Source organism: Lepisma saccharinum, chromosome 3 (assembly GCF_977018435.1).
Source record: "Lepisma saccharinum chromosome 3, izLepSacc3.1, whole genome shotgun sequence".
NCBI lineage: Eukaryota > Metazoa > Arthropoda > Insecta > Zygentoma > Lepismatidae > Lepisma > Lepisma saccharinum.
In genome coordinates this window covers 42,602,371-42,616,144 of record NC_139231.1, presented here as the reverse complement: position 1 = coordinate 42,616,144, position 13,774 = coordinate 42,602,371, and the positions used below count along the sequence as shown (strand labels likewise).

The following is a 13,774-nucleotide window of genomic DNA, read 5'->3' as shown; positions in this document are numbered from 1 at the left end:
ATTAGTACTCCTCTTGGATTCCCCTACTACAACAGTTATCGTCCGGAAATAGCAGACGACACAGAGCCAGATGCACAGTTAACAGCGCATCTAGTGGCAGCCGGAGAAGTACGAACAAAATACGCATACCAAGCAACAGTACAGCAAGTTCCGACAAGGATGGTGGCAGTGGTCACTGAAATTAATAGAACGAAGAAGAAAAATTTCAGTTTCGCGGATAAAGTGAGTACAAGTTTCTCCGTATTTATAAACAACATTAAGTTAACTGGGGGTTTGAAAACCATTCTACATTCATCTAGCAAGTTGTCCCTGTGTTAGGATCACTGCTGAGAATGGGGAGGAAATAAATATAAAAACTCAAGGGAATAGAACACACTAGATAATATGAACGATTAAAATGTTCACATCTAAATTACCTTAACCTATATCTAAACTAAACTTCCTTTGAGGAACAAAGTCATTTACGTGACTTTCTGTTGGATGATAGTGACTGCTCTTTTCAGATTTCCTAGGCCAGTCTACTTCTATCTCTAAAGCAAATATTAGCCTCCTAATGCTACTGCTACATAAAAAAAAACCTCCTCATATTCCACAACAAAGAAACAAGCTGCACCAACGGAGTAATAACAAATGAACAAGTAAGTAAGTATAACTTTATTAATAAATGATTCTTTGTATTTAATATTCTCATAAATTAACAAAAGCTCATCTGTGCCGCCAAATGAAACAAATGGGTGGGGGAGAATTATTTGTATATAATTCAGCATAAAATGTTTTCATTCTACACTTATGTGTCATCACTGTAACAAAAGACATTTTAGACCACAGCCATGCCATGTTATGCAGATGATGCACAATACTGACGTGCCAGACGTTCAAACTCTGCTTCCTTGCCTTCGTACTCCTTGACAAATGGATGCTCAGCATGGGAATCTTTCAACTGACTGAGATAACGGTTAGCCACCTGCAAAGAAAAGTTACATGCCACATGAAACAAACATGAAGGAAAAATGTACATGCATACATTTCTTATACAAAGTAAACTGAATGTGTGCAATGTAAAATATAGGGTGCAGTAACGAAACCTGATGGTTTTCAATCTCAATATATATAAAAATGGATGTATGTGTGTGTGTGTGTATATATCTGTTTGTTCAGGCATAACTCTCGAACCACCTAGAGCAATTGGTGACATTCACAATATATATATATGATTGATTGACTTGGTTTATTTTACTTCGCTTTTTGTGCCACTTTTGGCTAATTTGCGAAGATAGGAATGAGTGATGAAATTGATGAATGGACACTCACAAATATCCATGCCCAGGCCGATAGAGTAGAAAGAGAAGGAGAAGGCATATATGAGAGCGAGAGAGAGAGGGGGGGGGGGGGCTGAATGTCCTTACTTCGTGCAACTTCTGTTCAGTGTTAAAAACAGTCAGATTCAGTTGCCGCACCTCAGAGGTGTGCTATTCCAAAACTGTCCTTGTCAAGAAACTGCATGAACCTGCCACTGAAGCTATTTTCCTAAAGTGCTTTGAGATGTAGTACAAAAAGTATTAAATTGACTTTGTTGGATGAAAGAGTTTTGTTTTTATTGTAATTAAAAACCACCAGGTTCAGTTGGCGCACCCTGTATAACATGGGGGATACTCATAAAATTGGTAAAAGAGTAAGAAAACTGCATTCAATATCAGTGTCTAAATGAGCTTAACCTACAACTGCCTCCATCAACACAATCTTGAATCTTGATGAAAAGATTCTCTCTGGCTATGGACCAAGTGAGTTGTGGGAAACATTCCAAGCTTTCGAGAGCTAACGCCACTCTCATCTTCAGAGTAGAAGCAAGCTTGAAATATTTTCCACAACTCACCTAGTCAATAGCCCGACAGAATCTTTTCATCATTCGTCGCCAGGGAAGCTTCAAATCTTGAATCTGTTTTCTCCATCTTTTTAACCAGTTTTTTAAAAAAACTTTAAACATGTTTTTCTTGGGTTGAGCCAATGTTACTTTGAACCTATACTCTTTACCAATTCCTTCTTATACTTATGCTTGAAAATCGAAACAATTAAAAGTTGTTCAAAATATTAATATTATAGTGTAATTATTGCACCCTAATTTATAAGCATCAACTTGCTTTAAAATATTCGAGAATTACACCAAATTATTAAAATGCCTGGTACATTAACACTGTGTGATTGAACTAGGTTATGTTGCATCACTTTTCTGCTCCTTCCGGCTAATCACAACGATGGTATGTAAACAAATAATACATTTTTTTCTAAACGATGCTGGTAAAAAATGAGTGAGAACTTAATTTTTTGCATAATTTTGAGGATAATTAGACTCAGAGAAAGATTAAATGCTGGAAAGGTATCAGCTGGTATCAGCCAATATATCGGCTCAGCAATAGTTTTAACCCATTACATTGTTCTACTAGAAACTCTCCAGCCCTGAAGGAGGATCAATGCTGATCCACAAATTTTGAAGGAATCCGAAGGGATTTGTGGCCCATGAGATGGGTGACTTTTTCAATCATTAATATTCACTATTTATACATAGAGGCATGGATATTTCGTTTTTGACGAAAACACGAAATGTGAAACAACACATTGTATGAAAAACTAAATATGCTGACCAAGGAAGTAATTTATTTTATTAAAAACATAAACTAAACGTAACGTTTCAACCTTCTAGCAAGGTCTTCTTCAGACTCTGTATCAAGTACAAAAGTAACAAGATACAAAAGCAGGGCATTATATATACACAAACATTACTCCCTCCAGACTATTTAGAAAGTTGTTTGGAACTTTCTAGCAGGTGACTTTCAGTTGCCAACTTTACTATCACCTAAAAGGCTAAACACAATTACTTCCATATAGAATGTGGTTGGACTTTTAATCTCACGCTCTTTTCCCTTCATTTTTCTTCCTTCTCCTCTCCTCTTTCTCTCTTGTCCTTTCCACTCTTTCTAACATCTTCTTACATTCTTTGTTTAACTTCAGTCCCCCATTCCAGTGCATTGTGTCTTCTTCACCTTTCTTCTCTATTTCCTTGGCTTCCTTCCATTTTCTAACTAGCATTCTCTTCTCCCTTCCTATCTGCTTAGCCTCATCCCACTCTATGTCATGTTATGTTTCTCTCGTGTTTAAATATTGCATTTCTCTCTCTCTTAAGTCGTACATCATCCCTATGTTGTTTCAACCTGTCTTTCAGCCTTTTTTTTCATTTCTCCTATGTACACACTCTGACATTCTTTCACCTGCTAGAAAGTTCAAAACAACTTTCTAAATAGTCTGGAGGGAGTAATGTTTGTGTATATATAATGCCCTGCTTTTGTATCTTGTTACTTTTGTACTTGATACAGAGTCTGAAGAAGACCTTGCTAGAAGGTTGAAACGTTACGTTTAGTTTATGTTTTTAATAAAATAAATTACTGCCTTGGTCAACATATTTAGTTTTTCATAATCATGGAAACAAGGCTTAATGGTGTTATAATAACACATTGTAGTGTTAATTTTTCATGTTTCTGAAAGGTGTGACATGAATTTTCCTACCCTGTTTTGTCAAGAAATGATGCGAAATGAACTGTAAAATGCGAAATAAATTCTTAAACATGAAATTTAGAGTTTATTTACCGATGCAAGACTTCCTGAAGTTTGAATTATGCAATTCACGAAAAAATGTATTAATTCCGCAGTAAATACACTATTTGAGAAGAAAAAATGGACCCCCTTTATACAGGAATAAACTTAATACTCTGGTAACTACATAAATGCGCTATTAGAAGGGATATGTTTATTTTGTGTAACAAGTGCAGTTTTAAAATCAAATTTATGATTATACTCACAATTTTAAAATCAAAATGCAACTTTAATACAACTTTTCATCCGAATCTTCACTGCTACAACAACGAAATTTTATTTTATTTACCGCTTTTGAACCGAAATTGACTGCTTTTGTACCGAAAGTTTGCTTTTTTATTTACCAAAAATATGTGCCTCTACTTACACAGCATAGACCAGAGTTTATGTTCGAGAACCTTCCTAGTCCAAACAGAATACAATTTATTTCCTGGATTTTATATTTATCCCATATTTAAGTTTGTAGAAATATAATCAAGATTCCCTACATGTCTAAAAAAAAATAATGTTTATGGTAAATGTGCGAAAATAATTATATTTGTATTTCGCCACAAAAAGCCCCTAATTCAGGACCTTCCACCCCTGTTCGAGTTTGCTACCTACACCTTCAATTGTCAAGTTAGAAAGTTTAACTAAGCAAACTCCAGATGGCAGCACTGCCTATGCAGTGCACCTGCTTGAGCCAAGGCTTGCAACAGAAAGTGTCGGGCAGTTGCTGCCCAAGAGTCTCAAGGCTGAAACCTATTACTCACCCTCCCCCCATGGAATGCACAATGAAGGATGACACAGTATCGAATCATCAACTGCATACTACGCATGAACGACCAAGTGAGTGAGAATTTGGACAAGATTTGTAGTTATGCCGTAGCCACTGATGGATTTTCTACATGAAGCCAAGAGAGAAAACTTCATTCAGAAACCAGTTTATTTCTGCTGTACGAGATTTACGTTGTAGAAGACGGAAGAATGTAACTGCCCTTCTTCGATGACCATATCCACGATGTTGCGAGCCCAAGTTTTCCTACCTCGTAGCAACGGAGAAGCTATGAAGAGGGACTTTTCCACAGTTTTGCAAGCATCATAGAAGGTCGTCCAGTTTGCTTAATTGAGGAACCACAGTGATTGGAAAGAACCCGATGTTCGCAAATTCTGCACTTGGAAGGTCAATGTGGCAACGTTGCAGGAAGCAACTTGAACAACAGGTATGTGCTGTAGTGTGAATAGAATCGCTTTTGACCACGCCTTATTTAACTGCAACTAACCATCAAATAAGAACTCGCTGCAGTTCAAGTGAATTCTCTTAGACTTCTAATAAACGTGAAATCTTGTTGGCTTATTAAATGAAGGAATTATATTGGTTATTAAAGTCCACAGGTTCAAACACTTGTTTTCTTGTAACATTCATAAATGAAAATTAAATTTTCAAATGTGCGTATAGTGACATGTATAAAACTTTGTGTCGTGACTTAAGTAACAAAGCTTGAAAGCTCAAATTGCAGTAATAAATGTGCTTCACGAATCTAAAAAAATTGTCCTGGCTATCCACAATTTGTGTTGAAAGATGTCATTGCTGCATCCCACTTTCTCCACCCTTTGATTAATGCGAATTTGAGAAAACTAGAATAATAATTAACTGAGCATCTACTTTTGAGAGTTTGGTCACTAAAATTAACCGAGTTGTTTAATGTTGAGATTATTAATTGTTGAACAAAATAATTGATGTCAAGATTGTTCTTTGTTTAAGGTGAACGGGAAACAAAAATATTCAAAAGGTGCACAGAATTAATAAATTATCAAGACACTCGTTAATGAACAATATTGCTGTTAAATGTACAAGCCAATTTCTCCCTCAATGCATTGCTTCAGTTTAAAATTGTTCCATTCCTGCAGCATTCTGTGTTAGTCTATCTTGTAATTATCAACTTTTTATAATAATTATCACAAATTACTGTAACTGAAATGAAATTACGTATGCAGAATTTTTAAGGTGACATCTGCTTTGCAGCAGGGCACAGTAGTTTCTTAAACCATACTCACAAAAGATCATTACATACCTCAATTTAAAAAACTATAATGACTACAAACTACACACCCTTTTTTGTACACTAAAATTAAATGTATTACGAAACAAGTGATTTGTAACATGCCAGTGATGATATCTCTTGATGCGTTATAAAGTTAAAGATGTTACTTTTAATTAATCTCTCGCACAGTATTGTTGAATCTTGGGTAACATGTGTGAAGAGTAAATGTGACAACAATGTTGTAAAAAAAGGCTTTTAGAGAGGAGAATCAATTCAGTGATGGCATATTTGTAAGGGGCTGCATGTTTCTTCATTGGGGTTTCATATGTTTGCATGTTCTTGAACTAATAAAAGCCTGAAAATACTAATTGTCTTGGTTTTTTAAAGCTATTAAAAAATATGTGTACTGCATTAAAAGCTCGAAAGGTAAAAATCAGATTAAACAAACCAACATCCTCTATCTCTCTCTATATATATATACATATATGCTAGCGGAATACTGAGGAGGCAAGAAAGTGGACGGTCCCACACCTTGGCCGTGCAGTCTAAGGTGTCATGCTTTGGGCTCTGGCTACAGGATGCATAGAGGTTCGACGAGTCTCCTGGGGGAAACATAACAACCTTTCTCCTGGGATTTTGGCCTCTCTATGGGACCAGTGGCCACCCACCATCGTGAGAAAATGGAAGAGATATGAATGAGTAGTGTAACTCAGTGTGCTCGTGATACATATCAATGGCCCCTCACCCTCCCAAAAACAACAGGGTCGAATAGCATATGTACGCAATGGGAGGATTTTCTTATCGAGGTCCACAGGAAACAATTATTTAATTGCAGGCTACTTTCCCCAGTCACGGAAACCAACAACAACGACTGGGGATTTGTTGTGCTGACCACACATCACCCTGTAACTGGTTGGCTAATCTCGCACCTCAGCAGGTGGAAGTGGGGCTGGCAGTCGGTAGGTGGGCCCCGACCTTTAAGGGATGTTGCACCATGTTTTTTTTTTTTTTAAGAAGGTGGTCATCCAAATACCTCCAAAAAATTAAAATTATCCAATAGAATCACAGAAACTTATAAACCACAAACCTCAGGTGGTTTTCCCATATGCTGCGAGAGAACTATCATGTTGATCACTGTATCAGGATTGTTGCTGTCCTTGTCCAGGGCTTCGTGAAGTGCTGATTCAGCCTCCTCGTATTTCCCTTGGCCGATGAAGCACACTGCTTGCCCATTCAGTAACAATGGTGTACTAGTGTGCTTATCTATCATTTCTTGGAATATGTAATATGCATCTTGGAGTTTCTCTCCACCCTGAAATGAATGATATAATACAATTAATATTATGGTAGAAATGATTGATTCATTTGTTGCTTTAAGTCCACTTTATGCACAAGAAGGCTAATCGGAACTGGACCTACAGTTTAAAGTAGGATCTTAACCACTGTGCCATGCACCTCCACCGGGTTTCGAACCCGGGACCCCTGATTACAAGGTGACGACATTACCATTACGCCATCAGGGAAGCCACAGTAGAAATAAGTGGGAACAGTTAACTTTTTCTTGTTATCAACACATTATCTTCCAAATTGCAGTGAAACCCAGCTTCATGTTTCCAGATTTTACATTCTCTTCATTTTAGATCCAATTTCCATGATTCTAATAGTTATAAATTTCTTTTACAGATGTTTACAGTTTCCCACATTTTACGTTATTTCATCTTGGTCTCCAGAATGTAAAATTGAGATTATACTGCATTTATTTCACACAAGAAACTGTATATACAAAACATTTGGGCTCATTGATTTTGGTAATTGAACACCGAGAACAATTTTGAATCATTTCATATTTTAAGCTTACTCTTAAATTGCTACTACAACCTTAGTGCATTACCATTGCCATGTTCACCCATGCTTGGGCCAACTGTGTTAGGGTGGCATCGTCGTCTTTCTCCTGCATAGTTTTCAGTTCCTTACGAGCAAGATCCACACGGTCCAGCTTCAGGTAAATGTGGATGGTCAATGCGATGCTGGAGGAAATAAACAAAATGCATCAATACCTTATTTTCCAATGGCAAAACAAATCCTAAATGAAGATATTTAAAGATAGTTCTGGGTTGTTATAAATACATTGGCTTTCAATGGAATCATTACAACCCAGCAGTGTCCGTGACTGTACGTTATTATTTCAGCTGCTTGGCATCCAAATTATGTAAGTAAATTCGCAAATTAGCTCTGAGCCTACTTGCATCTGTCCCCCAATGGAAATCTTACCAATACCACATTGCCTGCCACTAGTGACATTTGCACTCTGGGTTGGTCAATCCTGTCTTTGAGGCTGAAAAGTGGCTTTTCATTGCTTCTGATCTTGAGACCGGAGTCTGCTAATATTGCTCTCAGGATTCTTCCCAATTGTCTTCACAATGTTGTATCGACACTAATATTTTTGGATATCACCCAGGATTGAAACTAGAATCACTCGAACCAAAAGTGAGACAGCTAAACATTATGTGGGAGCCCCCCCCCCCCCACATATATATATTTCACAAAAAATGAAACTTATTCCCTCTCTAACAACCAATGATTACTAGACACACATATTTATGATGAATAAAAGATCGAGGTTTTCGGTACAAAAACTAAGCACAATTGAGGATCAAAAGCAGTACACAAAATGGCATTTCGGTGTTTAAAATTGTAAATATAACCCTAAACATGATTTAAACACTACACTTATTACGCAAAATAAACATTTCCCTTTTAATCGCATATTTATGTACTTACCCGAGTATTAAATTTACTCCTGTGTAAAGAAGTCACTTTTCGCTTCTCAAATATTTACAGCAGAATTAATAAATTTTCCATGAATTGCATAACTAACAGGATAATCCAGACATCAGAAAATCAAACATCTAAATTTCATGTTTGAGTTCATTTTGCAGATTATTTCGCATCATTCCATAACAAAACATGGTAGGAAGAGGCATCTCATACCTTTTACAGCATGTTATTTCACATTATATGTTTCCGTCAAAATGAAATATGCATGCATGTCCCTAATGATGACAAATGATGGTGCTGGACTGATATGTCTTACCTTCATACAAAAATACAATTTTCGAAGCAAATATATCAAATCATGTATATATATTGTATGTATATCGGAACCTCTCAATACTTACCATTCCAAATGCTCAACTTGATTTAAGATCCTTAAAGCAGTGTCGTACATTTGTTCATGATAAAATATAGTAGCTGCAGTCAGCAGATAGCTTGTATTCGTAACATCCACATTTCCTGAAACCTCCTCCTTCAACTTATTAACAATGGGATCTCTGAAAGAATATGAATCTTTGTTAAGTTATTCATGTATGAAACAAAATATGACTTATGTTAACAAATACTTAAGTGGATAAAAATCATGATTTTCATTTTAAAAAAATAATTTTTGATGATTTTTTAAAAAAAACATGCATAAAATTACTTGTATCGGCACAGTATTTTCTTTTTTTAATGTATGTAAAAGATGTTTTCTGATCAACCTTTCCTTTCTATAGTTCATAGATACAGGGTGTCCGAAAAGTAATGTAACCAAAACTCTGAACGTAAATAATTTTTGTACAAACGGCGATAGAGACATGATCTGGGTATTAACCTCGTCTATGTGGATATTTAAAAAAAACAAAAAACAAGAAAATCATACTCTACATGAATATTCAGTATGCGGAAAAAGTTACTGGCAACATTGGTTGTGTCAGAGGATATTACCATACGCCTGATATCTGGCCATGTTATCAATGCTAAGATGAAATCAAAGAGTTGAAATTCCCCATACAAAAAGATAGGTAGCTTAGTTTTTTGTATGATAAATTCCAAATCTTGTGTTCTTGTTTAATGTTAATACCCAGTGTAAGTTTCATGTCTCTTATTGCTTTTTGTACAAAAGTTACGTACGTTCAAAGTCTCAATTGTGCGACTTCTTTGACACCCTGTATAATCGTGGTAGAGTGATACATACATGCAAAATAAAAATCAACAGCTCTCAGCGTTATATTTTGATGCAGCTCTCCTCACAATGTACATTGCCACAGAGGTTTGCTGAATGAACAGTTATGTTCCTTCAGAGATACTACTGAGATTTTTGTAACTTTCTCAACATAAGAAACTTATTGAGGCAGTGGCAGTTCACCTTCACCAAGATGAAAAATGACAAGCTCACATGATGTACAATGTACATACACAGGTTGTAAACCTGACTCATATTCTACGTGCAATAGCAAAGGAAACTGAGTGGGTATGCAATACATGCACAAGTGAATAAACACGAAGAATGTTTTTAACCCTTTCGGCACGGAGAACCTATATACATATGATATATATATATATTCCCCTTTTGCGCTCAAATCACGGATAACGTATATAGTTATACGTTCTTCGTTTTTGAGTGCTAATGAAAATTCTTGCTTGTTTCTATGGGCCTTGGCGATTGTTTCGCTGCAAAGCATTGATATTTTAGTACATAACTTGACAGGTAGGTGGAGCACAAGTGTGGTTTCTTTGTTTTTCTTATTTGTTTACGAGTGACGCCTGTTCTGTGCTTTTTGTTAAGTTTGCACAATGGCCAACAATGCTGTCCCAGTTTGTTCCCGACGGATATATGTGTAAAAAATGTAATTTGATCGATACAAAGCAAAGTTATTCTGCAAAAGAGACATCTAGCGTGATTTTCATTAAAAAAAAACCAGCTAAAACTAATCAGCCGTAAGTGTATGCCACCTAATGGCACCCAACAAGGGCTGAACCCATTCACATATACACCACCTTTCACAACATACATAAAAAATCTAGACACTTACATTAGACATCAGAAACTTCATACACTATGGTACCACTATTTACCAACATAATATTTTGATAATTTACACTATTTACATTTCTTCTTCTGATATTTCACAAATCATTTACCTAAGTACTAGTCTCTTTGTGCCTCATAGGATACTTTTGAAGACTATCACACGAAAGTGAACTTCCTTTGATTTCACGTTATCAAGACTCCAAAAACTATAACGTAACATTGCATATGTTTGGATGACATAGTAAACTGAACTCCCCGTTTCTTTATACCACATATTTGTTTTTATGAGGAGCTGATTTTTACATTTCTTAATCATATTGTAATTGTTTTTGGTTTGCAACACTGACGAAATTATAAAAATATACCGCATAAAAATATAAAAAATTACCTTCTTTGGATGAATGTGTATCATTGGTTGAATGTTTTTTTTAAAATAAATGATAATGAAAATTTTTAGAAATTTTTATTACTATGAGATGACAACACTGATGCTTGAAGAAAATTTCATATTATTTTGTAAACTTTAGTATTTTGTATTCAAACACAAAATTGAGGGTCTGAAAATATATTTGTATGCCAATGTCAACTTTATTTCATGTATGCTTCATGCTATCCTTCTTTTCCCAGATGAATGGTAAATTTACTATTTCTCGTGATGTTGAAACCGCTTAACGTGTCCGATGTCAATGTAATCGTACTTAATAATAAATAGTAATTGATAAATAATAAATAAAAATGTTACCTTACTGTAATGAATATCCATAAGCCACTGGATACTTGGAAAAATAAAGGTATATGTAGATTTTCTTTTTTATATTTCTTTTTAGAGAATTTGAAATATATTTTGGGATGGCAACACTGACGTTTGAGGAAATATACATAACGTTTCTGTACGATAACTTCTATCCCTTAGTATTTTGAATAAGTGTACAAAATTTCATGTCTATATAGCAAATAGTAACAAAGCAATTAATTTTCACAAAAGTGTCAAAAATCATACGTTGGCTGTGAACTTTCCAATTATATCCATACACGGTTAATATTCAAAGGGCTACTTACCTCTTTCCAGGATGTGCTAGATATTCAGCTAATGTCTTTAAAGGCTGAAGTTGGGGTGGTGATGCCGAATGTATCTCATCTAGTACTACTCTGTATTTTCTTTGGGCGATGTAAGCACTATAGAGGTAGAAGTCTCTCATTAAACTTACTGATGGGTCACTTAGCTGAAATCAGGTAAATTATTAAATTAATACATGGCATAAATATAAAAAAATTGACTTGCTTACAAAGAATTTTGGTATAAATTGAGAATACAGAAAGTATCTCCGATTGCTTTCAAATTCGGCATACTCACTAATTTTGGCCTCGTAATAACGAATCTGCAGTAAAAATTTGACGGTCATGTCTAGAAATTGCAAAATTACCTTCTCAATTACCGTTATGATTCTCCATATACTAATATGGAAACGATATGAAGAAGTCTTCCTTTCCGCACAAAAGTCTTGCTATCAACGTTGCTCAAGTGTTGTGCAATAAGTGAGAGCATATTTTCCATGTGATAAAATGGCATCTTGCATAAAGGTGGAAAATATGTTTGCCCCACGAACCATTCACGGTAAGGTTAGGTTAGGCAAGCATAGTTAACATTAAGGGAGACCGTAACCATAGTTTTCAAACGCCAAACGTCTAATATTCCTTTATTTTCACACTGGTACTTACGTATTCTGCATTCCTAAGGATTGTTGAAGGTAGGATTTTTTTTCCACGACAATAGTATCAATTTTCCACATATCGAGTAATTATTATTCGGTACTACTTTACTATACCGGAGACACCTATCAATGATTTATTTGCAATTTTTTACATTGATAACGTACTATTCTGCATTGCAGAACATTTCTTTAGGTGAAATAATGGATTTCTAACGAAAATGATGTATATTTCTTACATACGATAGCCCTACGAACCATCACGGGGACGAGGTATGCCTACTAGGTTAGGTTTGGCCTGTTAGGTTAGGTTCCATTAGCACTCTTTCATTCAATTTAGCATATACGGACAACATCGGAATTACAAATTCCACGGCATCTTCCACACCCGGCAACAACTTCACAACGCATCCTCGGCACATCATGTTGTAGCAGCAGCAATAGCGCGTATTGTGCTCTAGTGCAGAAAGCAAATGGCGGCAGCAGCAATAGCACGTCGGAAATAGATTTTCGTAGAAAACCACATGCATTTGCATTAAAATGGATCAAAACTACATTCCCGAACATCAACAATGCGAATGCATGTGGTTTTCTACGAAAATCTATTTCCGACGCGCTATTGCTGCTGCCGCCATTTGCTTTCTGCACGAGAGCACAATACGCGCTATTGCTGCTGCTACAACATGATGTGTCGAGGATGCGTTGTGAAGTTGTTGCCGGGTGCGGAAGATGCCGTGGAATTTGTAATTCCGATGTTGTCCGTATATGCTAAATTGAACGAAAGGAGTGCTAATGGAACCTAACCTAACCTAGTAGGCATACCTCGTCCCCGTGATGGTTCGTGGGGCTATCGTATGTAGAAATAGACATCATTTTCGTTAGAAATCCATTATTTCACCTAAAGAAATGTTCTGCAACGCAGAATAGTACGTTATCAATGTAAAAAATTGCGAAATAAATCATTGATAGGTGTCTCCGGTATAGTAAAGTAGTATCATACCAAAAAAAATCCTGGGCACATCACTGAATGGAATCATAACATATTGAATGAAGCTCTCCTATCTTAGTATGCGTATTCTATGCTAGAATATAAAATGATGGAAAGAAATGTATAGGCTATTGTGTGCTCAATATTTCAATTAATGGAAGTTTACATGGAATACGATTCAAGGATTCATATGTCTTTACTGTGGCATATGGATAACGACTTGCATATGTTACTCATTTCTCTTGTGGACACTATATTTTCTCATTTAAATTATGTAGGGAAAGTCCTTGCACAAAGTACGTAAACAATGCTCCACTATGTACAATGCATGCAATTCGTAAAATCAAGAGGTTAACACGTAAAACTAACTAAACAAATACAATTACCTTTAATTTTTGTGCTTCATTAATACACTGTTGGTAATTACCAATATAAAACGAATTTTTTACGTCAAACAGTTCATCAGTTTCACCGACCGTCATCTTGTCGAATGTCAACGTGACGTGCGTCGTGTCGTGTAATTCACGTCAGTGTTGTTTATACAGCGCAGAAATCT

General features: G+C 35.8%; 1 protein-coding gene across 1 annotated transcript; it reads right to left on the bottom strand.

Annotated features, from left to right (window-relative positions):
* Positions 1-639: 639 nt before the first annotated feature.
* Positions 640-13,738, bottom strand: epsilonCOP (coatomer subunit epsilon). The gene is made up of 6 exons (XM_083119833.1): positions 13,605-13,738; positions 11,581-11,744; positions 8,849-9,001; positions 7,561-7,696; positions 6,757-6,981; positions 640-964 (listed from the first exon to the last, which is right to left on the bottom strand). Exons 1-6 carry the CDS (start codon positions 13,698-13,700, stop codon positions 839-841), a joined length of 900 nt encoding a protein of 299 aa, XP_082975959.1. The 5' UTR covers positions 13,701-13,738; the 3' UTR covers positions 640-838.
* Between the last annotated feature and the right edge of the window lie 36 nt (positions 13,739-13,774).